General features: G+C 42.7%; 1 protein-coding gene across 2 annotated transcripts in view; it reads left to right on the top strand.

The window, feature by feature from the left end:
• FAM135B (family with sequence similarity 135 member B) overlaps positions 1–21,638 on the top strand; it is a 282,611-nt gene extending 260,973 nt beyond the window's left edge. Inside the window, exons 13-20 of one of the 2 annotated variants that reach the window (XM_044781144.2) lie at positions 3,596–5,612; positions 7,535–7,701; positions 12,155–12,246; positions 14,855–14,952; positions 16,254–16,405; positions 18,937–19,047; positions 20,708–20,821; positions 21,008–21,638. In XM_044781144.2, coding sequence (XP_044637079.2) covers positions 3,596–5,612; positions 7,535–7,701; positions 12,155–12,246; positions 14,855–14,952; positions 16,254–16,405; positions 18,937–19,047; positions 20,708–20,821; positions 21,008–21,213 — 2,957 coding nt within the window. In that variant the 3' untranslated portion in view covers positions 21,214–21,638. Of the gene's footprint in view, positions 1–3,595; positions 5,613–7,534; positions 7,702–12,154; positions 12,247–14,854; positions 14,953–16,253; positions 16,406–18,936; positions 19,048–20,707; positions 20,822–21,007 lie in introns of those variants that run through there. The other variant, XR_011493402.1, reaches the window with a different exon arrangement.
• Positions 21,639–24,219: the final 2,581 nt, after the last annotated feature.

Raw genomic sequence — 24,219 nt, 5'->3', positions numbered from 1 at the left:
ATCTGCCCGTGCAAGTTCCTCTAAGCCATGATTGTCCATATCTACGTAGTCTTTTAGGAGCAGCATCTCTTTGCAGCTTCTGTAATTTGCTTGGGACATGAGACTCAGCTGAGTCTGTCACCCAAGCACTAATAATCCCCCTTTCCTAGAAGACCCCAAGGAAGTTGCTCTCAGAGGCCTGTCTATCTTCCCAAGACTTCTCTCCGCAGATCTCTCACCTGATCCATCCCTGTCCCCATGACTACTTCTACAGAGTTATCTATGTCCCCACTCAAAACCCAAAGCTTTCCTTGACCTTCCTGTTCTTTCACAATGTACTTTTCGGTGACTCTTTAATCCCAGAGCAAAAGCATTAGCAAATAACAAGCTATTTCCTTTTTCCTCAAGGGCTTGGTGGCCTTAATATTTATAACTTGCAAAAGAGGTTATCAGATTTGCATTCCGTTGTTTTAGTGTAGTGAAAAAAGAGAAGTAAAAGGTTTTCATTTCCATATTAAAATAATACCATTTGTTCATGGTTCACTACTGTCCCATGGCTAGAATACCTACTGTGTCCTCCTGAAGTCTGTCTATGTTATCTACAATCCCTTCTCCCACCCACTCCTCATTCCCCTGTCCCAAAGCAATTGAGCAGTTTGCCTAAGACCTTAACAGTTGGCTAGACTGCCTGCATTTGAATCTCTTTTTCCAATAATTAGTAACTGTGTGAAACTGGGCAAAGGGGTTGTAATTTTTCTATTCCATAGGGCTACTGTGAGTGTGGATAAATCTACCCATAGAACACTTAAGACTGTCTGGTGCAAAGGAATGCATGTCAAGTAATGCTATTAGTTAATATCTGACTCTAAATCCATTCTCTTTGAATTAGACCCTTTGCTACCCTCATTTTCCCGTAGTCATAGTAGTGAAACCAAAATCTTGCATCCTGTCTTAACTGTCTATGATAAATCTGATAAAGCTTTCATTTTTGTGTCAAGAATCCACCAATCCACCTGTTACCTGTGATATAAAGCCCAGACTCCTCATTCATACAGGGCATTCAAGTTCATCCATATTGTGGTTCTCTCTACCTGTCTAACCTCATGCCTTCCCCACTTTCTCCGTTCACTCTTTGCTCCATCCACATGGGATCCAACTGATACCTGACCATGCACCTCAGATTTCTGGGCTTTTGCCCATGCTATTTCCTGACTAGTGTGACTCGTATCTCCGTGTCTGAAGAAGATCAGTTCATATTCTCCAGGATACAGCCCACATTCTTTTGGTAGAAAAGTGAACTGTGTTGTATCTGCATGTTTCACTATATTTTGAAAATCCCTTAAAGGCAGAGACTGTTTCACTTTTCTAACTGATCCCCACTTCCCTTCTCCCTAACCTATAGCCTAGTGCAGGGCTTTGCACATAGAGTTTGTCAACATGCTATCTATGGGACTAAATGACATTGAAGTGGTGGTTTTTTCAAACTAATACAGTTAGTGAGAATAATAGTCTTTGTTCTGTGGCATTTCTATTCTATTCTCAATGCATTTTATGAAGACAATTCATTGACTCTGTGCCAGTCATGATGTTTGCTTTGGGGATATGGATAATCCTAAAACACAAACTCTTCTCCCCAGTGGGAACAAGAAATGCACAAATGGATCATGACATGGTGGTAGGTGTTACACTATGTGTGGGTAGAGTGGCCCTGGGAATTTGCAACGGAGAACCTCTGACATGCTGTAGGGTGTGGGAAAGTTCCCCTGGAAGAAGGGAAATTTGTTCAGTCTCTCAAGATGCAAAAATGTGTCCAGGTAAGGAAGAGATACATTCTTTCTCAATGTTTGTTCTAATTCTCGACACAATCATAAATTTCACTCAACGCTATGAGCTGATGGTGTCTGAAAGCCCCACGCAGTTTTTAAGTAAGTGTTTCCACAGTTTACTGCACAATAGCATACAATAGTGATAATATTCATTTAACTTCCATTAAAACCATACGGAGGATTCAAACTTTTTAAAGAAAATAGAAGCCCCGTCCCTTTTTGCATATGGTGTATATGGAAATTAAACAGTATATCAGATGGCTTTCTCAAGAGACCTGTGGTACAAACAGACATGGGAGGCACTTATTTTATCCCAATTATGCATTATTAGAAAGGAGAGAAAGAGAGAAAGAAGAAGAGGAAGAGGAAGAGGAGGAGAGGAGGAGAAAGGGGAGGAGAATGGAAGAGAAGCGAAAAGGGAAGCGAGGGGTGACTTAGAGAGTGAATGAGAGAGATAGTAGTTTCTCCTAAAGAAAAATAAGAAAAAGAAGATCATACTTTGGCTCCCGTCATTCCTACTGTAAAGACCAAAGTGATCCGGGAGCCTCTTGTGGTCTGAATGCCTCATAGGATAATTGCCTCGGTTGCAGAGCTCAAGCTTGGCCGTGCTTCTCTGCAGAAAGCAGAAATATGCCTTCCCCACATGTAACATTTCATGTCGTAACTCTATTATGAGCTATGGCTGTGAGGCCTGCTGGTTACTATGAATCTGCCCATCCTGGAGTTGAGGAAAGTGAATTTAACTAGGAAAAAACGTATTTAAGTTTTGTAATTGCCCAAAATCTCACAGCTGGTCAGTGTCAGGACTGGAAACCAGGCCTTCCTGGCTTCAAAGCTATCTTTCTACTCTATAAATACAGTACATAAGATGGAGAAATGTTTTAATATTTAAAAGTGGTAATTATTAAAAATGTTTTCGTAAGGAAAAAGAGAATCAAGAATTTTAATATTTGACAGCTGCATTAGCACAATGCAATTCTGACACTAATTACCTGGTGTTAGGTCAAACCTCAGGTTAAAGGCACGGTCTCTGATAAGACTACCCTCACTTCACATACCAGCCACGAGCTTGGGGGTACCCAGGCCTTCCACTCTTATGACCAACTGACTACCAATTCGGGGATTCCCACAACTCCCTCAGGTTTGATAATTTGCTAGAACAATTCACAGAACTCAGGAAAGTGCTATACTTATGATTACAGTTTTGTAATAAAGGATACAAATAAAGACCAGCCAAAAGAAAAGAGCCACAGGGCAAGGTCTGGAAGGGTCCCAAACATGAGGATTCCACGTCCCCAGGACTGGTCGTTCAATGTGTATTGCCCACCAAGGAAGCTTACTCAATCCTCTCAGTGTCAGGAGTTTTTGTTCAGTTTCATTATGAAGGCATGGTTGATTGAATCATTGGTCACATGATTGAACTCAATCCCTAGCCCACCACCCCTCTCCAGAGGTTGTACTGTTATCACCTGGCTCAAAGCCCCAACCCACTAATCACATGGTTGGTCTTTCTGGCATGGCCAGCCCCCCATCCTCAGTCATCTCCTTTGCATAAACTATCACAGGGCTCACCATGAGTCACGTAGTTAGTATATAAGCTATCAGGGCCCACCATGACTAACAAAGACCTTCCTATCACTTGCGAAATTACAAGAATTTAGAAATTATCTCCCAGGAACCAGGAACAAAGTCCAGCCAAATTCTTTATTTTGCAGTCAGGCATTTGGATAATTTGTGAACATAGATTCTTAAATTATAATATACTATTTTTTCTTTTTTTCCTCTTGTAGGGCATAATTTGAGTGTTTACCCTAATTTTGATGTTCCAGTGACAAGTCCTGCAATAATGAATTTAAAAGACAGAGAAGAGAACCATCTTGTCAATAGAAAATCATCTTTTAGGGAAGACCTTGTCTTGCCCACCATGAAACCACCCCCAATGGACTCTGATGAAGAGGTCATCAGGTGTCCAGAGCCAGATGAGAATGTAACCACCCCAAATCATGTGGACGTGTGCTCTGAATCTCAGGTGTATCTGACAATTGGTGAATTCCAGAACAAAGCAGGCTTACCTGAAGACGAATGTTGGACTGGCCAAAAGTCTGATGTTGGACTGCTTCCATTGGCAGATGAGGACCTTCCTAGGAGTCCGGGCCCAGAGGATGGCCAGGCCCCAGCACTGACCTACATTGATGTGAAATCTAGCAATAAGAACCCCTGCAGGGCTGAACCCACAGTGGCTCGTAGTGCTAAGCATGAGAGTGGGCACTCTCAAGATAACCATGAAATAGACAGAGCTGTGCTAAGCAAAGGAGTAGCAGGTGGAAGTCATCAAAATGCCATCTCTTCACAAAAAACAGCACTCCATGAGTTAGGTACTCTAGGAAAGGGAACAGACCAAGAGAGTAAGATGGTGCTGCTAAATCTGAAGCTCATCCCCTCTGAGCCCTGCGACCCACTAAGCTCTACTTTGAGGGATCCCTTGGACATTAGGGCTTCCCCAAAGGACCCTCACACAGAGGAGCAGGACGAAGTATCAGTGCTATCTGGGGTCATTAAGAGATCTTCTTCCATAATCTCTGATTCAGGCATTGAGAGTGAACCAAGCTCTGTTGCCTGGTCTGAAGTCCGAAGCAGAGCCCTGGACTTACCCAGTGACCGGGAAGTCTTGCACCAGCTGGCTCGAAGACATGCCCTGCACAGGAACTCTTTAGAGGGTGGTCACACAGAGAGTAATACGAGTTTGCCAAGTGGGATCCAGGCATCCCTCACCTCCATTAGCTCTTTGCCTTTTGAGGAGGAGGAGCGGGAGTTGGCACTCACCAAATTGACCAAGTCTGTATCTGCACCCCAAATCAGTAGCCCAGAGGAGTCTGCTGAAGATATAGACACTATGCAGCAAGATGGAGGTCTTGCTGAAACTTCAGCTGTGCACATCAAGAGCATAGATCCCCCAGGACACGGCAGTCAACTTAGTGGTGGCTCCAGAATCCAGGACACTGGGGTAAACCATTCCCTTGTGGAGGTGGTTTCAGATGCCAACAATCCGCAGGGCCCTGGATACATAGACATCCCCAAAGGTAAAGAGAGTCAGTTAGATCCTCAAGGACCCTGTTGTCGTGATGGCAGGACTGAGAACCCTCCAGGTGTTGAAACCACAGGTCTTAATTTAAAAATACCACGTGTCATAGCAGTTGAAAACCCTAGGAACAGATCTTTTTCTAGACCACTAATGGAGGCCCCTAAGGGCATGCCTAAAGACTTGAATAAGGGGAAAGGAGCTCTTTCCAACAGCAACATCTCAGATGTTGAGAGTATCAGTCACCATAAGGTGTCTGAATTGAGCCGTACATCAGATGCTGAGCCCACCAGCCTGGATTCAACAGGTGAGCAAAGCAGCTCACCTTGCATCATTGATGATACAGCATTTAGCAGATGCACCAACTCCTTTCTGGAGGTTGGACATGAAGCAGGCACTGTGTGCTCCACTGTGACTCACTCCATTCCCTCCCAAGTTTTGGGAAACCAGGAGCCACGGGCAGGCACTTCTGTCATGGCATCCCACTTGACCCCCACAGAGACTTTCACTCTGGAGAGCCTGAAAGCTGTGGAGGTTGTCAACTTATCTGTGTCTTGCACTGCCACATGTCTCCCCTTTTCATCTGTGCCAAAGGAGCCCCCTGCCAGGGCTGGATTCTCTTCCAAACAGACCCCATTTCCCATCACTCATCAACCTATGGGTTCTTTTGGAGTCGTTTCTACCCATTCCAGCAAGTTGGAGGAAGAAATCAGTGAAAGGATGTTTAGGTGAGCTTGATAATGACTTACCTATCCTGGCACAGTCATTTAGATTTTTCCACGCTTGTCAATTTCATGCATGCTATTTCAAAATTGAGATATCAGTTATTTTCTGATTTAAAGTCATATATTTATACCATACAAGTCAGAAATGTAGAATAGTATAAAAAAGTAAAAATTATCAAGCCCATCTCTCAAATACAGCCACTGTGTAAGTACTTCCACACTTTTTTTCTATGTGCATCCTTATCTATATATTCTTTTTATGCAAAAATGGGATAATTCGGCACAAACTCTAAGTTATTTTCAACTTAATATATTGGAAGCATCTTCTATGTCTATAAATTTATTTTTGCCTTATCATTTTGATGTTTAAACAATATTCCATTGTATAGATGTACCATGGTTTATTAACAAAATCCTTTAGAGATGGACATTTCAGTTTCTTTTCAGTTTTTATTGTGATAAACAACTCTTTTATGAGTGTCACTGTACCTCTATCTTTGCACATTTTGCGAGGTCAGTTCTTTAAGAGCCTTTGGAGGTAGGACTGCTTTGTCAGATTTGCCTCAAGCCCCTTTTGTCTGGTTCTTAAATTTATCATTCCTTTTGCAATGCGAGAATCCATCCCTTTTTCCCTCTGTTGAGTTTGTATTCATATTGTTCCCTCACCTCTATACTGTATATTGATTAAATATATTATAGAATAATTTTATCAAAATATCCCATCCTATTTACTCTTTTACAAAATACTAAAGAGTTACATGTTAAGATATCCACCAAAGAAATTACACAGGCAGGTAAACTTTGGATTCCTTCTTTTATAAAGTCTATTAAAAACCTATTATATGCCACGTGATCAATTTAACAAATAAAGAGCAAGCATGTCCAATGCCTGGCCAGTGTTTTCCTGGCTGTTGTAGTACTCATCGTCTATCAGGGAGACAGAGAGATGAGAGAAGAAAATGATGGCAATTGGGTAAATGGAATGGTTCACGTGTGCACAGCTGAACCAGAAGAAGAAGGAGATAATCAGCTGTGGGCAGTGAGTGTTAATAGAGATGTTGGCCAGGAAAAGCTTTTTAGAGATGACACTTAAGCTCAGGAAAAAATAGAAGAGACATGATGATGATGATGATGATGATGATATAGCTGGTAATAGGTAACATTTTTGTTCACCATTTAATCTATTTGTACTGTTCGAAGCATTTTACATAGATTATATCACTACACAAAACAACTTTGTGAATTAGATAATGGTGTTATTCTGCTTTTACAGATGAGGAAACTGAATGCAGAGAGGTTAAGTGGTTGGCGCACAGCTAGTAAGTGTCAAAGCTGAGATTCTGACCTTGGCAGTCTGACTCTTGAGTCTGTGCTCTTACCCACTACCTTGTTAGATAACCAAGCAAAGAACATGATAGTCAGGTGGGAAAGGCATTTCAGACAGATAGACCTGAAGTCACAAAGACACGGAAGTAAAGCCAAGCAACATAATTCATACAGGGGATTATGGGAAATGTGTTATTTTTGGAGGCTGGGAGATGATGCTGGAGAAGTAGGTGGAGGCCAAGCCGTGGTGGCTTTGTAGCCAGGTTAAGAAGCATTTGCCCTGGGGAGGTCTTTTTAAAGATTGTGTGGATCCTTGGTGCTGGATAGAATCTTAGAAGTCCTATTCAATGCAGGAACCACACAGAAATCTGTAGAACCAAAACCAATATAGCCTTTGGTTTTCCCAAGCGTTTTCCTGCTTCCTTGGTTGGAACACACGTCCCTCACCAGCACCTTCCCTGAATTCTCATATTCAGCCTTTGCACTCGGCAGATACCTCCTTGTAGATATGTTCATCACTCCTACATCCCAGCTCAACTCATTTCCTATTCTACATGGAATACACAGCTTGGCTTGTGATTAATTAGTGTATTCTCCAGTTTTTATCAGGCCAAAGAAAAGTTTAAAAAAGAACTGAAGATTGATGGATTTCTGTACAGTGACTTATCTGTACTAGCTTCTGATATACCGTATTTCCCACCAGAGGAAGAGGAAGAAAATTTGGAAGATGGGATTCACCTGGTAGTCTGTGTCCATGGCCTAGATGGTGAGTTCTCAAAAGGTTTCCTCCTCAAAATTCTGTACTATAAAAAATTTGTAATGTTTATGATTTAGATGAGATACTCATTCAACAGTTCCATTAGCAACCATGAAATGACAGTAAATATGCTGAATCTAGGGAAATGACATAGATGCTCCCAAAGAAAAGATGTCTCTGGCACAAAAATCTGCTGAGTAAATGAACTACATAAATGAATGGATTACTGTAGTGAAGGAATGAATAGAATAAATAAATTTATAAATCAGTGGAATGAAGGAAGGGTGAAATAGAATGAATAATTAATGGAACTAATGAACAAAAATAAAAGAAGAAATGGAGTAAATGAATGCAATGCATGTGTTATTTGGATGAAAATATTAATGGAATGCATGAATAAGTAGGATGAATGAATGAATGGAATGCATGGATCAATAAAATAAGGAAAGAAGGGACCAGCCCAATGGCTGAGTGGTTAAGTTTACCCGCTCTGGTTCAGGGGCCCGGGATTCGCAGGTTCAGATCCTGGGTCTGGACCTAGCAATGTTCATCATGCCACGCTGAGGTGATGTCCCACATAGAGGAAATAGAAGAACCTACAACTAGGATATTCAACTATGTACTGGGGACAAAAAAAGAGGAAGATTAGCAACAGATGTTAGCTCAGGGCTAATCTTCCTCAAAAAGAAAAAAAAAAAAATCCTTGTGTACCAGCCTGTCTTCTCAATGGGGCTGGGGACACTGGGTTGCTCTTGAAGGCGCCAAGGCTCTGCCATCATGGAACCCTAGAGCTTTTGGGAACACTTCCTTCTCCTATGGAAAAAAAAAAAAAAAAACGAAGAAAGAAAGAAGTGGAGTGGAATGGATAAGTGGATTCATTTTGAGGAGCTCAGGTTAGTGGCCCAATCTACTTCGCTGCCTATTTTTATTCACTTCTCACTTATAGACACCTTTTGCATACCAGACTGTACCAAGTTCTGGGGTTGCAGAGATCTGACGTGGTTTCTGATTTTCAAATTTCTTAATTTACTGAGATCAGCAAATACAGAACTGAAAGCTGAATGCTACAAAAGAACTACCTGCCAGTGCAGTAGAAGTCCAAGGGAAGAGAGAAGGGGCAAGGAAAGTGACTCTCCTCCCCGAATGACCTAGTCCCCGGTGTCAGCTTTCTTTAGGATTTCTCCTGTCATTCCAAAGGCTCTGTAAAATACAGAGCTTATTAGCTCTGCCTGAAGATCTTGCGCTCACAGTTCAGCCTGGACCAAAAGGCAAGCACTTGCTCCTAGTACCCCCTTATGAATTTCAGCCTCTCCTTAACTGGCTGAAGAAAGTGATCAGATAAATTGGAGGTACAAGGCATTTGAGTTCTACTCATCGAGCTCAAGTTTAAGTCACAATTGATCTGAAAATTGGCATGTAGAATATGTTTTCTGGAAGAATCTTGGCATCCACTTTCTGTGGACTCTAATATATAACTGAGGATCAGAGGAGAGAAAGGACTTCTCTGAGACTTCACAGGTGATGAGTTGCAAAACGTGTGGTCACGTTCTTCTTACGGTAATTAAATAGGGAATGGTGGTGTGCTAGGCTTCCGTGACACACTTTTCTTAATATTCTTAATTCTTCTTGGTCCTGGGAGTAATGCGTTTATTTGTCTTCATCAATTTCCAGCTATATGCCTTGGATACCAGGACACTCAGTCAACAGATCTATTTGGTGAAGTGTCAAATAAAGCAGTGGTACATAATACGTTTGAGATGATGAAGACCAGCATTTATATATCACTCACCCTGGGCCAGGCACCATTCTAGATGCTGAAAATATATTAATGTTGTTGATCTTTACAACAGCCCTGCAGAGTAGGTGCTATGATTATCCCCATTAATAAGTGGGCAAAGTGAGTGAGAGCACAGCTAAGTCACTTGTATGAGGTTTCACAGCTCATGTGACTGAGCCAGGATTAAAACCCAGCCATCAGGCTCCAGAGCCCATGGTTTCATTCGGCATTATACCAACAACCTCCTTTATTCCACCATCCAAACCTTCATCCACCTCACTGTTTGAGTCATCTTCTTAAAATCTTCCCAGATCTAGTCATGCCATTCCTTTACTGAAAACCTTTCTTTGTAGATCTCAGAAAATAAAATAAAATAAACTCACACCTTAGAGATCTTAGAAACCTCCTAGCATAGGAAGTTCTCTATGTTCTGACCCGCCCCATTATCATCTTCTGCTTTCCCCTCCTTGATCCAGTTCAATCCAGTTCACTCCCATTTCCAGGGACACAGGCCGTTTCGTACCACTGTGTCTTTGCTCATCCTAAGCTTTCTCTCTGGTGAGCTTTCCTCTCTCTGCATTGAATTCAGTGCTTCGCTATTTACACATTCCTTTCCCTATTTTAACTCTATCCATGCACCTTGTACTATAATTTCAAAATTAATACTGAAATTGGCATGCCTTTTGAATACGTTTATTTTAAAAAAGAAACTTCAAATAACTGCCACAAATGAAACACTAGAGTCACTTGCCACACATGAAGAATAATATGAAAAATAATTACAAAGAAAAGAGAATAATTTTACTGAAGTTTGACTAGTCCAGTTGCCAAAAAACTCTGAGCTTGAGACTCACTTTCTCTCTTGAAAAATCATAAGCTATGGGGCCAGCCTGGTGGCGTAGTGGTTAAGTTCATTGCGCTCTGCTTTGGCAGCCTGGGGTTCACAGGTTCAGATCCCAGGCACAGACCTATGCCACTCATCAAGCCATGCCACGGTGATGTCCCACATACAAAATAGAGGAAGATTGGCATGGATGTCAGCTCAGGGCCACTCCTCTTCAAGCAAAAAGAGAAAGATTGGCAGCAGATGTTAGCTCAGGGCCAATCTTCCTCTCAAAAAAGAAGTAAGAAGCTATAGAAGACGTACTTGTTTTTAGCTGGGACTTCCAATCAGAAGGATTGCAAGAAAGACAAAGAGTAACTTTCTCACTCATCAACTCAATGTATTCCTAACATAAGATCTATGGTCAACTTAGCATCATGTCATGTGTGACCAGTGTGCCCCTCTTACTTGTCTGATTTTAAATTAACATGAGACAAGATGCTCAATCTCTTCATTAAAAGAAGAAATCTGGTCTGGCTGCAGGCTTTCCTTTTCTTCTATCATGCTTGTGGGAGAAGAGGAATGTTATAAAGATAGAGCGGCTTCACCAGTGTTTGTTCTATGTCAGAAAACTGAACTGTCGATTACAGCATTATGACCTGGGCATAAAGTCAACAAGAAGACAACTGATAACAGGCACAGATTTCTTTTAAAGGTTTCTAAACTCTACAGAGTTTTCTGGGATCCATTTGTTCAAAATCCACTTCTGAAGATATATTTATATTGACAGAGAAGTGAACAAATCGATACCAGTTATGCATATTCTCGCGACTCTTTATGGTGTGCAAAATCCGAACATCTATATTCTTGCAAATGTTCTCAACTTAACACTTTATCAAATCACATTTTCTGAGAAAGTTTTAAGTTGCAGAAAGTTCTCTCTCACTCGTAACTGAAGGAGAGGGGACCATTGCCATCCCTTACTTAGACTCTTCATGATAAATATAAACACATACAACTGTTTTTTTTTTTAAAGCCAGGTCCTGGAATGTCATTAGGTAGCTTTAAACAAGAACAACAACAGGATCAAAGAGCCTAATTTTATTGTCAGAAATGAAAGGAGTGAGTAACATTTAACTTAATAACACAAAATAAAAATATTTCCTAACAGAACATGAGCATATTATGACTATGACCCTGCGTGTCTGGGTGTATGCTCTGACGGGCCACCATCACAGGTGGTGTTTGGGTGTGTCTGTTCATCCTTAAAGATTAAGGATACTGTCTCAAGTACATGTAGTTCTCCCAAATTCTGTGTAGCACTTTCCCCATTCTTTGAATTACTTGGTAGTTTCATAAAGAATGATATAAAATTGGTTATAAACTATATTACATAGTTAAACTACTTTGAAACTATGGTTACATGTAATACAATACAATAGTCTTTGTATTAAGTACGAAACTTGAGAAGAGACTTGTAGATGTCACCTGGTGCCACATCAGCCATTAAATGGGCACCACTTGCAGAATGTCCTGAGTAAACAGAACTGGCTATGGAAGAAGGGGGAGGCAGGTGCCTCCAACTCTTCCTGTGTATAGAATGTTCACAAGACTCCTACTTATATATCAGGGAATAATTCCATTGAGGTAGGACTACTAGAAAGGCCCTGATCCTGTGTGAGGGGCAGTGGGATCGGGGGAGCACAGGACCAGTGGGTTGGACTTGATTTAGTTGTTTTTATTATCTGCTTAAGAAAAAAATGGGAAATGGAGGAAAGAGAAAAGAGGGGAAATAAATCCCTTGTGTGTCAGCGTTTATATGATTAACTATGGGTCTTGGGTGGGGTTATCTGTCATTTTAGGGAACAGTGCAGACCTCCGGCTGGTAAAGACTTTCATAGAACTGGGGCTCCCTGGAGGAAAACTGGACTTCCTAATGTCTGAAAAGAATCAGGTATGACAATGAAACTATCAGAACTGAAAGAATCCCAGAGTTATGTCTTATATGAGCCTCCTAAAGTCACCGTGACAGTTTATGTACACACAGAAAGGAGGGGACCTTGCAAATAACACTGGCCAGGCATTTGGATGGTCTGGAGAGAAAGGGCTCATTTTTTTCTTTTGAGAGGGTGAGGAAAGAGTAACAAGTGGGAACATGTGCAACAGAGACCTTTCGGCCGCACAGGGCATTAGGGTGGGTGACAGCTTGGAGCATAAATGATTTGGGTAGCTGTGGGTTTGTACTGGGGAAAGGGAGCTGCTGCTGGTGTCTGTGTAACCAATGGAGCTGCATTATGACCCTTCACAGTCAAAGGTGAACTGTGGGGTCATTGCCATTTCAAGGTAGGTGGAGCCTGAAGCCCTAATGAGGTGTCAAAGTAGATGAGAATTTAGAGTCTATGACCAAGAGGTGGGGCTGGGTGGAGTGTTGCTGTTGATTCCCACCTCATGGGACTTGAGATGGATGAGTGCTAAGTATTCTTTAGAGGCATAGAAGTGCTTATAACTAAAGGGTCACATGACCATTGAAAATAAGAGCTGTATAGAGAGTAATCAACAAGCAGACACTGGAAGGTAGAGTCTCGCTCCTCCACTGTCAATGCCCAGTTCTGTTGCCTTCTTTTTGACACCTGCTACATGCAAAGTCGTGGACTATGTAGTGAAGAGTAGAAATGGGAGGAAGGGGAAGGAGAATCATTTTGAGCATCTACTATGTGCTGAGCACTCTGTACCTGTTTCTTCATTTAGTCTTCACGGTCATTCTATTAAGTGTTGACGCCATCATCTCCTTCTCATGGAAGAGGGAACAGAGGCTCTGCGAGTTGTCCGGAGTTCCATAGTCAGTCTGACCTGGAGATAAAGATGCCATCCATGCCTTCTGGGGGGAATAATACCTGTGGACACCCAACTGTAATGTGTGCCCAATATGACCCATGTCCTAAGGGAGGTGGGGACTCAGGATGTGCAGGAAGTTCAGATGAGAGCAGGAAAGTGAGTGACCAGCACTTGCTGACTTTGTGTTTATGGTTTGTGCTAGGGAAACAAGGTCAGGAAACCAGCCTTCTGGGTTTGCATATCCAGCTGCTCTCTGATGCAGCCCCCAGGGCAGCTGGATTTGACCTAGATGCCATAGGGACTGAGAGCTGGATCTTTACAGACATAACTTATCTGGAGGGGTTGGTCATCAGGAATGCTTATGTTGGACAAGATGTTATCATTACTTCTTGAAAGCTGTAAATCTGACAGGCACATCAGATTTGTAGTACATTCCTTTACAATCACCCTGGTTGGGGAGTTCCTGATACCATGTTCTAAACCTACTCTGACTTCCAGAACATTTCTCATCATGGTCAAATCAGGCCTCATAATTACTACCATTTATTTAATAATTCATGTTAGATTAATAATATGCAGATGAGAAAACAGGGTCTGAAAGGCTAGAGGGTAATGAACATACAGTGCCTGTCTTAGGTGTGTTGCAAATATTTGACCTAATCTTTAAACTGACATTAAGGAGTAGGCTGCAGTATCTTGCTTCAAGACCCAGGAGGAGGCTTAGGTTCAGATTGAGAAGAACAGATCCAAGACACAGATTGTGTAAGCAGGAGAGCTGGCCTGCAAACATGGTTCTTTCTTATTCTGCGGACACTAAGAAATTGACCAGTATGCTTTGTCCCTCTAGTGCCTCTAGGTTCATTGAATGGCAGGTGACAATGAGCCTTAAAGTCCTTCTCTTCACTGCCTCTTCTTCCCCACTTTCATGAATGTCATGAAACCTCTTGCTCACCTTTATATCTTTGAGCTCAGCACAGCTCCAAGTAGCCCATGACATTGTAGGACAACTCCACTTACGAGAAACAATTTTTTCTTATGTTGACCCCAACTTTCCCTCCCTGTACTTCCCATCTATGTTTCCAAAAGTTAGTCCTTAAAGTTATATAAATCAATCTAGTCTGTCTTCCCCATGTCTGCCCTTTCAGATATTCAAAGACACTGGTGACATTTTTCCTCTTCCTTTTATGCTCTCATGTCCTCTGACCTTCCTTTCAAAGACACAGATGGTTTTGAGAGCCTTCTCAAAGCTGACCTCTGCCTTCAGGGCTTAGCCTGGTAGCACAGTGTAAAGGCTGGGCTGGGGAAAGGGCTTGGGTTTTGGAGTCAGGCAGGCCTGGGTGTGAATCCCGGCTCATGCCCTGCCTCAGCTCTCAGAGCCTGTTTCCTCCTCTGTGAGGTGGGGACAGCAATACCAGTGGGTATGTGAGACACCTGGCACAAGATGTGGCAGTAGGTGATATCCACTCCACTCTTTTCCATTTCTCTGTTTCTCCTCTTACTCTTCAGTCATCCTCCTAACTGAGGATTCTTCGACACCCTCAGTTTCTTCATTAGAACCCCAATTGGTGGACCCTTCTTCCTGATTTTGAATCCCATTCTGTACCCTAACCTCAGGCTTCAGCTCACTCCCAGAATGCGCCATGATATTTAATGGAAGGTGGGCTTGTACACACAGCCTGGCCTTACTCTGACCCCACTCAACACCCGTTTCTTCTCTCTTCTTCCAGATGGATACATTTGCAGACTTTGACACCATGACGGATCGGCTATTAGATGAAATCATTCAGCACATACAGTTATACAACCTCTCCATATCCCGAATTAGGTAAAAGGAAACCACAGGTAGTCAATTCTGGGGGAAGAGGGGTGACATTTTTGAGTGTTTGCTGTATACAAGTTCAGCATGATGCCTTCTGTATACCACTGGGATAAGTTAACTTGTGACTCTTAATGGAGTAGATTACTTTCAGAGAAGAAATGAAACCAGGGCTGCTTGACACATCCATATTTGTCATACTGTGTATGCGGGAGAATAAATATTTTGTAGCCCAGTAGAAAAAGAATCGGACTTAGATAAATATTCCTGGGTTTGAATTCTTCTTCTTCTAACACTCACACATTTGAATCCTGCCTCTACCAGATAATGTTTTGGAAGCTTTCTAAATCTCTCAGCCTCTGCTTCCCCATCAATTAAGTGGGACCAGCACTGAGATAATGTGTTAAATAGCTGAATGGATTGCCCACCCAATGAGAGGATTTCAATCAGTGCTAATTGTGTCCTTCCACAGTAACAGATAACTTGGTTTAAATGTTTAAATGACCAGGGTGATGGCACATGGCTTGCATTCTTTGTGCACCTGCAGTGTGTGGACATAATGATGAGTCCTCTATATGCATTATCCCGTTCAGGCCTCAGAGATAAAATACCACTTCTCTATTTCACAGGCGAGGAAACAGAGGCCTACAGAGGTTAGGTAAAAATAAAAGGACACCAATGAAAAGAGGCAGGGAGGCATTGCCTCTCACATAATAGGGTTTCAACAAATGATTGTTTAATTTGAAAATAATAATATGTTGGATCCATAGATCTGTGGGTAGCAGTCCTACTGGAGCAGAGCATGTAGGAGGGGAGCATGTAGTGTGGGCTGACAGCAGGCAGCCCAGTAAATTTACACAGGTGAATGAATGAATGAATAGTTAGAGAGGTAGTCAGAAGTCGGGTCATGAATGGCTTCATAAGCTGGGCTACGTAGCTGGGATTTTATCCTGTGAATGACCGGGGTGGTTCAATGCTGAGATGCCTGTTTTGGAAAGGATGCCCCAGGTGGACTGAGACCAGACTGCGAGCTGCTCTAATAATCCAGTGCTGAGCAAGTTGCCAACACTTCTCTTCTGACCACATTGCGCACAGAAGTTTCCATTCATGAGAACCCTCTCAGGCTTAACATGGCCAAAGTTTGGAAACCCAATGGGGAAGGATTAGCAGCCCCCATTCTCTTTGCCAGTTCTCCTAAATCCGGTGGGAGGTAGAGGGCAGCTGACCCTTTTGTGCTCTCAGCGCAGCACTCTCCTGTCAACTGGCCTCTTGCTGTCACACTCAAGTGCACCATTTATGTCTCTAAACAGCTTCATAGGCCATTCTCTTGGCAACATCATCATCCGATCAGTCCTAACGCGGCCCCGGTTCCGGTATTACCTCAACAAACTCCACACATTCCTGTCGCTGTCCGGGCCTCACCTAGGGACCCTGTATAATAACAGCACCCTGGTTAGTACAGGTAAGACTTCTCCAAGCCTCGTCATCCCTCACAGTTCATTCAGGCAGAGGGGAGGTGAAGCCAGAGGCAGACATTTTTCTGGATGGAGTCTTGTGACTTTGGAGCTTCTTCAAGGCATGGGATGGTAGAAAGAGACCTGAGCTTAGAAAGATAGTCCTTTTGTTTGTGAGCTGAGTGAGGTTCGATTAGAGGTTTCCCAAGGGCTCTTCTGTTTCAGCGTTCTGTGAACATAAAGGTGATATCCCTGGGGCTGTGGCTGGAAAAGATTGAGGAGGTGTAATGGTGTGGAGGAGAGAGCATGGGTGTCTCAGTCTGTTTGTGCTCGTAATAAATTACAGTAGACTGGGTGGCTTATAAGCAATGGAAGTTTATTTATCACAGTTCTGGAGGCTGGAAGTCCAAGATCAAGGCACCAGCAGATTCATTGTCTGGCAAGGCCCCACTTCCTGGTTCATAGATGACATCTTCACAGTGTGTCCTCACATGCAGAGGGGTGAGGGAGCTCTCTGGGGTGTCTTTTATAAGGGCACTAATCCCATTCATGAGGGCTCCACTTTCATGACCTAATCACTTTCCTATTGCCCCACCTTTAAATATTACTACCTTGGGGGCTTAGTTTTCAACATACGCATTTTGGGGGAATACAAATATTCAGTCTATAGCCCTCAGCTAGAAGTCTGTTTAGGGGCAGAGTCTATAGCAATGCGATTCAAATTATGTCGTTTCCAGGACAAGCCTATGGTTAAGTTCTAACCCAGACAATTAGAGAAGACTCTGGCCAAGATATTTAATCTCTATGCTACTTAGTTTCATTTTTTTAAAATGGAGCCAATCTGTGTATATATGTGTGTGTATATATTTATTAGATATATGTGTATATATGTATGCCTATAAACACATGTGATATGCATGTGTGTATATATGTGTGTATACATATGTGTATATATGATGTGTATGTGTGTATGTATGTGTGTGTGTCATGGAATTGTTGAGGATTAAACAGGAAAAGATAAAAAGAAGTTAACTAATGTGTATGGAAGATCAACTGTACCCGAATTCTATACTTCTTGCTGGACGGTGATGGCACAGTCCCCAGCTTTAAGGCTCTCACAGTTTCCTCTATGTTGTAAGGGAGGGACATCATGGAGGGTAAAGAACTGTTGCTCATTGAATTTTGGAAGATGAGCAGAATTCCAAGACAGTGCATTCTGGATGAATTTTCTGTGTAGAAGAAATAGTGTATATAATAACATAGAGCGTGATACAATCAGCAAACAGCTGGCAGGTCTTTGTAACAGAAATCTAGGATCATCTGGAGGGGTGGGAGGTGGCAAGGAAGCTCCCAGAAAGAGCCTGATGGTGTAGGGCCTCACATGACGTAACGGGGTGTTGGACTAACCTTGCAGACCATATGGGTACTACTACTAATGGGGTGGTAACTGTGGAAGTGACATGATTTGGTGTACGGCAGCTCAAGTAGGTCATTGAGTCTTAAATAATAATAAGTAGTTTATTAAGTTATATTCCTAACAAAGACTTCAGCAGCGTCTGGTTGCCCTAATTCATTATGTGGCATCTGGGGTAACCTCTAAGAAGCTCCCTCATCCTGCCCATCTTCCAGCCCTCTGCCTCCCCCCACACCCTACAGCTGCCCTACACTCAGGGCAGACTGAGCTGCTTGAGGTGGGTCAGATTTGTTTGTTTCCTTTACATTATTTTAAGCACATTATTTGTGAATGTGAATTATTTGACACATCAATACATAACACATGGAAGTCCTTTCCCCTGCCACTCACTCTGTCTTTCCTCAAAACCAGGGAAGCCATCTTCCAGTGGAAACAAATGATTTAAACCACATTTAATTTTTTTCCACAATGATAAAGTAATCTTGCTACATTACAAAAAGTTTAAAAAAGAGATCTTACCAATAACTCTTCCAATCTAGCATATCTAGAGTAATTTTGTACAGTTCATTCTACTTATCTTTGCCAGCACACATTTACATAGCAGTAATCATAATATATAGAGACACTGTATCTTGTTTATTTCCTTGCATTTTTATCAAATTCATTTTTTGTGTGTTCTTGGGTCTTAATACTCAGACTCATCAGTGTTAGTGTCAGCATAACCATAGGTGAATGGATGGACTCTGAGATGAAAGGTGGATTTTAGTTTTCCCATATCCTAAATGGATCTTTAAGGAGCATTCTTATATACATTTTTGTATTTAGGGTTCTTTCCTTAGGTTTGATTTACAGAAGGGGATTGAATAGATTGAAGGATGTGGATAGCTTCCTGACTCCTGAAACCTGTCACCGTATCATTTTGCAAGATGAGTTGTATCCCTGCCACCAGTACATAACAATTCAATGCCCTTCTAACATCCTAAGAATTTGCTAAAATGCTTACTACCCTCTTATTTTTAACTTAACTAAAAATCACAGCTTAATGTCAGTTTCTCCCCATTTCTTTTTTGCTTTTGTTTGTTCTATGTGTTTGATTTTTGTTTTGTTTTGTTTTTGCTATTCTAGGCTTGTGGCTCATGCAGAAACTGAAGAAATCCGGATCCCTTTTGCAGCTGACCTTCAGGGATAATGCTGATCTGCGCAAATGTTTCCTCTACCAACTAAGCCAAAAAACAGGTGAGTGGCTTCCTCTGCAGCATGCAGCTGAGTCATGAGTGTGAGCTGAAGACCCAACCCCTGAGACCCAGATTCCCTTCAATGCTTTATCGATTCGCTCATAAAAGGGGACACTCAGGAGGTGCAGCATGCACAGCCTCGTCAACTCATTGGGAGGCCCACAGCTACCCAAGAGCTCAGCTGCTCCTGGCCTGTCTCCGCCACGGCATGTGAATGATTCACAGATGAGAGCCATTGTGCGTATAGCGTATCAATTCGACACACGGAAACTGCAGCCTCTACTTCCCACCAATCTTTTAATAGCCTAATCACATAGTCCCACAGTCCGTGTGCCAAATCACAGCTCCTTCACCCAGGTTCAGATACACCTATAAAAAGGGCAGATAAACACTGTCCATTTATGCTGACAGTGCAGGGGGAAAAGAAGTCGTTCTTAGGCAGGCATGATATTACACCTTCACCCACCTCTGTAATGAGGAAGTACACAGAGGTGTTGAAGACCCTGCGTGTCATGAGAAGGAGCAGAGGACAACAGTGGTCTCCATGTCCAGCAAGAGAGCAGCGGGATTGACCAATTGGGTTGTTCAGTCCTGCCGAGCAAGCCAGTCTGGCCTGAGTGTTTTCCCATGGTCCACAATCTTCCATCAATTATAAGCACTTATTCTGTTGATGTCTCTGCTCCTCCGCACATGTGAGTCTGGCATGGCCACAGGCTGATGTATAAACTTGGGCAAGTTCCTTTCCCACCTTGTGTCTCTGTGCATTAAGTTGAGCTCTCGGGCTTATCCCCCATGGGGAAGTGAGGGAAGCAGGATTGGGCAGAGGGGGAAGTTGGACTTCCAATGTGGTCACTACAGAGACCTCAGCAAGCCCCGCCCATGGGGACCGTGACCCTACAGAGATATCCTGAAATAGGGCAAGTCAGTCTTTGTACCCCCCACCCTGTATCTGCCTGTCATTGAGACAGGCTGGCTCCCAGAGTGTGGTCTTGGAATGTGCTCTTGGATGAGAAGACTCATTTCATTGGAGGCAACCCCCTGAAGGGAGCTGGGGCTGAGGCAGTCCAGATGGAGGACCTAAGTGGCACATTGCAGCACCTGGAGATGGGCTGGAGGTGGGCTATGAGGACTGAAGGAATATGCTGTGATGTTTAACTTGGAAGATCTTTCAGTCTCAGTGTGGGAAACTGATTGCAGGAAGGCAAGACTACACCCAGGGAGGTGAGTTCAGAGGCTGTTTTCCTGTAGCAGGTGACATGATGAGGACTGTAATTAAGAGAGCTGTCAGGGTTGACGAGGAGGAGTAAAATGCTAGATTTACTTCCTTGTGGACTCCTTCATATACCTGGCCCAGAAAGGCTTCTTCATCACTTAGACGTTGCTTATCTGTCACTGTTCCGATGAGCTTGCTAAGGATCTCCTTAGCTTTCATGGCTGATGAGAACAAAGCCTTCATCTTCCCTCTAAGGTACAAAAACTCCAGTGTAGCAAATTATTTTCTTAACCTTTCAGACCAGAAGGTCCTCATGCAACAACACAACCAGTGTGTCTGGTATCTTCTCGTTTTGCCTCTCTCTGTGGCAAGTTTGTAAAATGTGTGCAAACCGGAGGATGTAAGTTGAAACTACCTGGGTAACAAGCACCCAACTGGCTTGTTGCAGGTCTACAGTATTTTAAAAACGTCGTGCTGGTTGCTTCTCCCCAAGACCGCTATGTGCCATTTCATTCAGCCAGGATCGAAATGTGTAAAACTGCCCTCAAAGACAGACACGCAGGTAAGCCGCCTTTAGTTTTTTTTTTTTAATTTAAAAGCGGAAGTAAATTCATGAAATTGATGATACCTGTTAGGGAACATTAGTTGTTCTGTCAAGGAATAGGAGCCTCACACACAGGCAGTGTTTTTCTCTGGATTCCACTGCTAAGTTCTGCACTGATTTCGTATCCTTTTCCCCTTCTTGCAGGGCCGGTTTACGCGGAAATGATCAACAACCTTCTCCGTCCACTGGTTGAAGCCAAGGACTGCACTTTAATTCGACACAACGTGTTCCACGCCCTGCCCAACACTGCCAACACCCTGATCGGCCGAGCGGCTCATATTGCTGTGCTGGACTCAGAACTCTTCCTGGAGAAGTTCTTCTTGGTGGCGGGACTCAATTACTTCAAGTAGTGGCTTTGAGGGAGCGGGCCTTGGGGAGCTCGCCAGAAACGTTTAAGATTGATGAGAGCTTTAGCTGAGACATCCTTTTATAGACCTCCACCGTTCCAGGTGGAGCTTAGAGGGGAAGGCGCTGAGGGGTGAGGGTGGGGAGGGAATGGACGTTCGAGGTGCTTTCATTTTGGAGATTTGGGAAAGCCGAACCAATATTGTAAAAGACAACAGACTTTGCCTGAACCTGTCTAGCCACCTGGAGTCTCATTTAAGATGCTTTCTAGGAAAAATATGAGAAAATAAAGAAATGGAATACTTGGAGTTGGTGAGCCCACCTTTTTAACCACTACTGGCTCACAGAGAGATCACTCCAATGTAACTAGATTTGTTCAGTATGTTACTAGCTCATAGCTTTATCATTTTTGATTAAATTAAGTGCACACAAGCATTTCAGAACTCAGGTTAACCTCTGTGCAGAAGTGGAACATATTTGTGTAAATATAATCCTTAATAGATTCAAACGTGCCACTCATTCAAGACAATGTGATGCCCATACTCATTCTCTCCTCATATTTTCTCAACAAGGGGCAAAGGAATGCTTTATAAACTCCAGTTTTATTTCGTAACAGCAGTGGGTGGGGTGACTTAAGGTATGGCAGATAAAGGTGACACTATTGGTAAGTGCCAGTTTGTTACAAAGAAAAATAACTAAAGGAAACATGGTGAACTAGTTGACCCACCTACTTCTCCAGACTTTTTCTATGCACAGCCCTGGTCCACAAATGATTTTGTGTTTGCTTACATCTCTGTGTGTAGTAGGGCAAACTGACTTAGACTAAACCTAGCAGAAGGGGGCACTGAGATTAATGCACACCTGTGTGAAGCTCCTGCTGGTATCCTTCCAAAGAAATGCTATGTTAGCATTTGATGCAATTGCAAAAACTTCAAACCGTTAACATGGCCAGCTGCTTCTCCTCTCCACAGAGGGAGAAAGACATTTCAATGGAGGAGTGCTGGATTAAAAACCTCAGGGGAGCTCTTAGAAGGGTGCTGGTTAACTTTCAATAGAAATGTCTTCTTGCCTTAGGAAACTAAAGGGCTAGGGAAGGTCAGCACTGATAAAAACCACTAGACGACAGGACATGAGTGAGATCAGAGAGGAGAACAACATGCAGACGGAAGACTCAAATTATTCTTGGTAAGTGTCTTCAGGGGAAGTTTTGGAGATTACCGTGATGTGCAATACAGTCCCAAAGACTGAGCACACTCCATGGGCTAAAGGAAGCCTAGAGAATCATTTGTTTGTACTGAAGGGATGCATGAACCAGGACAACAGAGATGACTAATGTGAGAGACCAGTCTTCTGGAGGCCGAAGCTTCTGCTTCTGCAGAAAGTCCCTTCTGAAGTGGAGATTACTGGTCCTAGCACCTGGACCATGACCTTAGGTCATCAATGCCATGGTAATAAGCCAAGTAATTCTAGATTCATCTGAGAATTTTAGTTCCTCACATATTAACAGTGTGGCTTTGCAAAACAAATGCAGACCATGGGAAATAAATCCAGGCAGGCAACTTTGCAGGACAGGAGACTTGTGGATTTCTTAAGAAGAGAAAAGGAGGGGAGGGAGTTGAATGTTCTTCAAAGGTGGACTTCCACTCAACAGATTTAGGTTTCTCTGTGGGTCTTCTCTAAGCTTTCATTGTATCCTAGTCTTTACTCATATGGAATCAGTACGTCCCCTAGGTATTTTTCCAAGTTCATGGTGGGCACAGACTCTGGTCACTCATTAACAGCACCAATCCACTATATAATTCAGGAGGAATTTGGTTCCTGGTAGTGCAGCCCGTGTTGCTGTGTTTCCCGGCCTAGACAAGTGCCCATACTCAGTGCATGACCATACGTTTGTAGCAACTTCTCCTTTTTGGCCAAATGAGGAGTCCTGCCCCTCTGATGAGAGCATTTCATCCTGTGTTTCCAGTTCCCATCGGCTAAGTTCGTCCTTCCCTGGTCATTTGAAAGACCATGTAGCCAGCGGTTATGGAGCCAGGGTGAATCTGATGATCATCGTCTTTTCCAATACCAGATGCCATTTTTAACTTCAATATGCTGTCTGGACATAGTGAGAACTAATGGCAATAAACGTCCAGCTGCATGGTGCACCTCTTTTTTATAGGGGTGCTCTGCTGTCTTTGTAAACCCTCTCTGGCCTCTGAGCATCTATTATAATTGTGTAGAAAGTACATCTCTATATTGTAAATAAGAGTGTCAAGTAATGTGTGTCATGCCTCATTTGAAAAGGCTTTTTTATGTCTCTTTCTATTGAAGTATAGATATCTAATATATACATAAAAATATATATATAATATAAAACAGGGACATTCTATTATTGATTATAAAAATTATAAACAAAATGCCTGCCAAGATAATTACCTAGTATGTCTTCATTCTCTACATAATTTTTGTTTCTATGATTTGTTAAGTTTCTCAGAAACAGTTAGAAATAAAAATTACTAACACTGAAATTAGTTGGAATTTGTTGTTCACAAGCCCAATACAAACAGAGAAGCAGATGTGAAACTAAAGTCACCTTGGGGCAAAATCAGTACCTCAATGGCAGGTTGACAGCAGCTGGAGTGCTATGAACCTGGGAGAAATGGAGAGAGGATGGTCTCCTGTTAGTTTCTACAGTCCACAAATATTTACTGAGGAACGTCCATCTGTACCAGGTTGGAGCACAGAGATAAGACACACAGTCGCTGCCCTCAAAGAATGCAAGGGAGATCCAGCCTTGTTATCACAATCTGATATAATGAGGGCTTTAATGAGGTATGGGCAGGTGCAAGGTGGTTCTAGAAGCCCGGTCCTCATTGTGTGGAGAAAGCTGAGAAGGGAGCCTTGAAAGTGAGAATGTACAAGTAAGATATTTGCCTGGCACAGCCTGTCACCACCAAGTGCACTCATTTATCAATTCATCTATTCATTCTTTCATTCATTCATTCAACAGATACATCATAGCAACATAC

The sequence above is a fragment of the Equus asinus genome, chromosome 12 (assembly GCF_041296235.1).
Source record: "Equus asinus isolate D_3611 breed Donkey chromosome 12, EquAss-T2T_v2, whole genome shotgun sequence".
Classification (NCBI taxonomy): domain Eukaryota; kingdom Metazoa; phylum Chordata; class Mammalia; order Perissodactyla; family Equidae; genus Equus; species Equus asinus.
The sequence above is the reverse complement of the archived record's forward strand: the minus strand, read 5'-3'. Positions and strand labels throughout refer to the sequence as shown.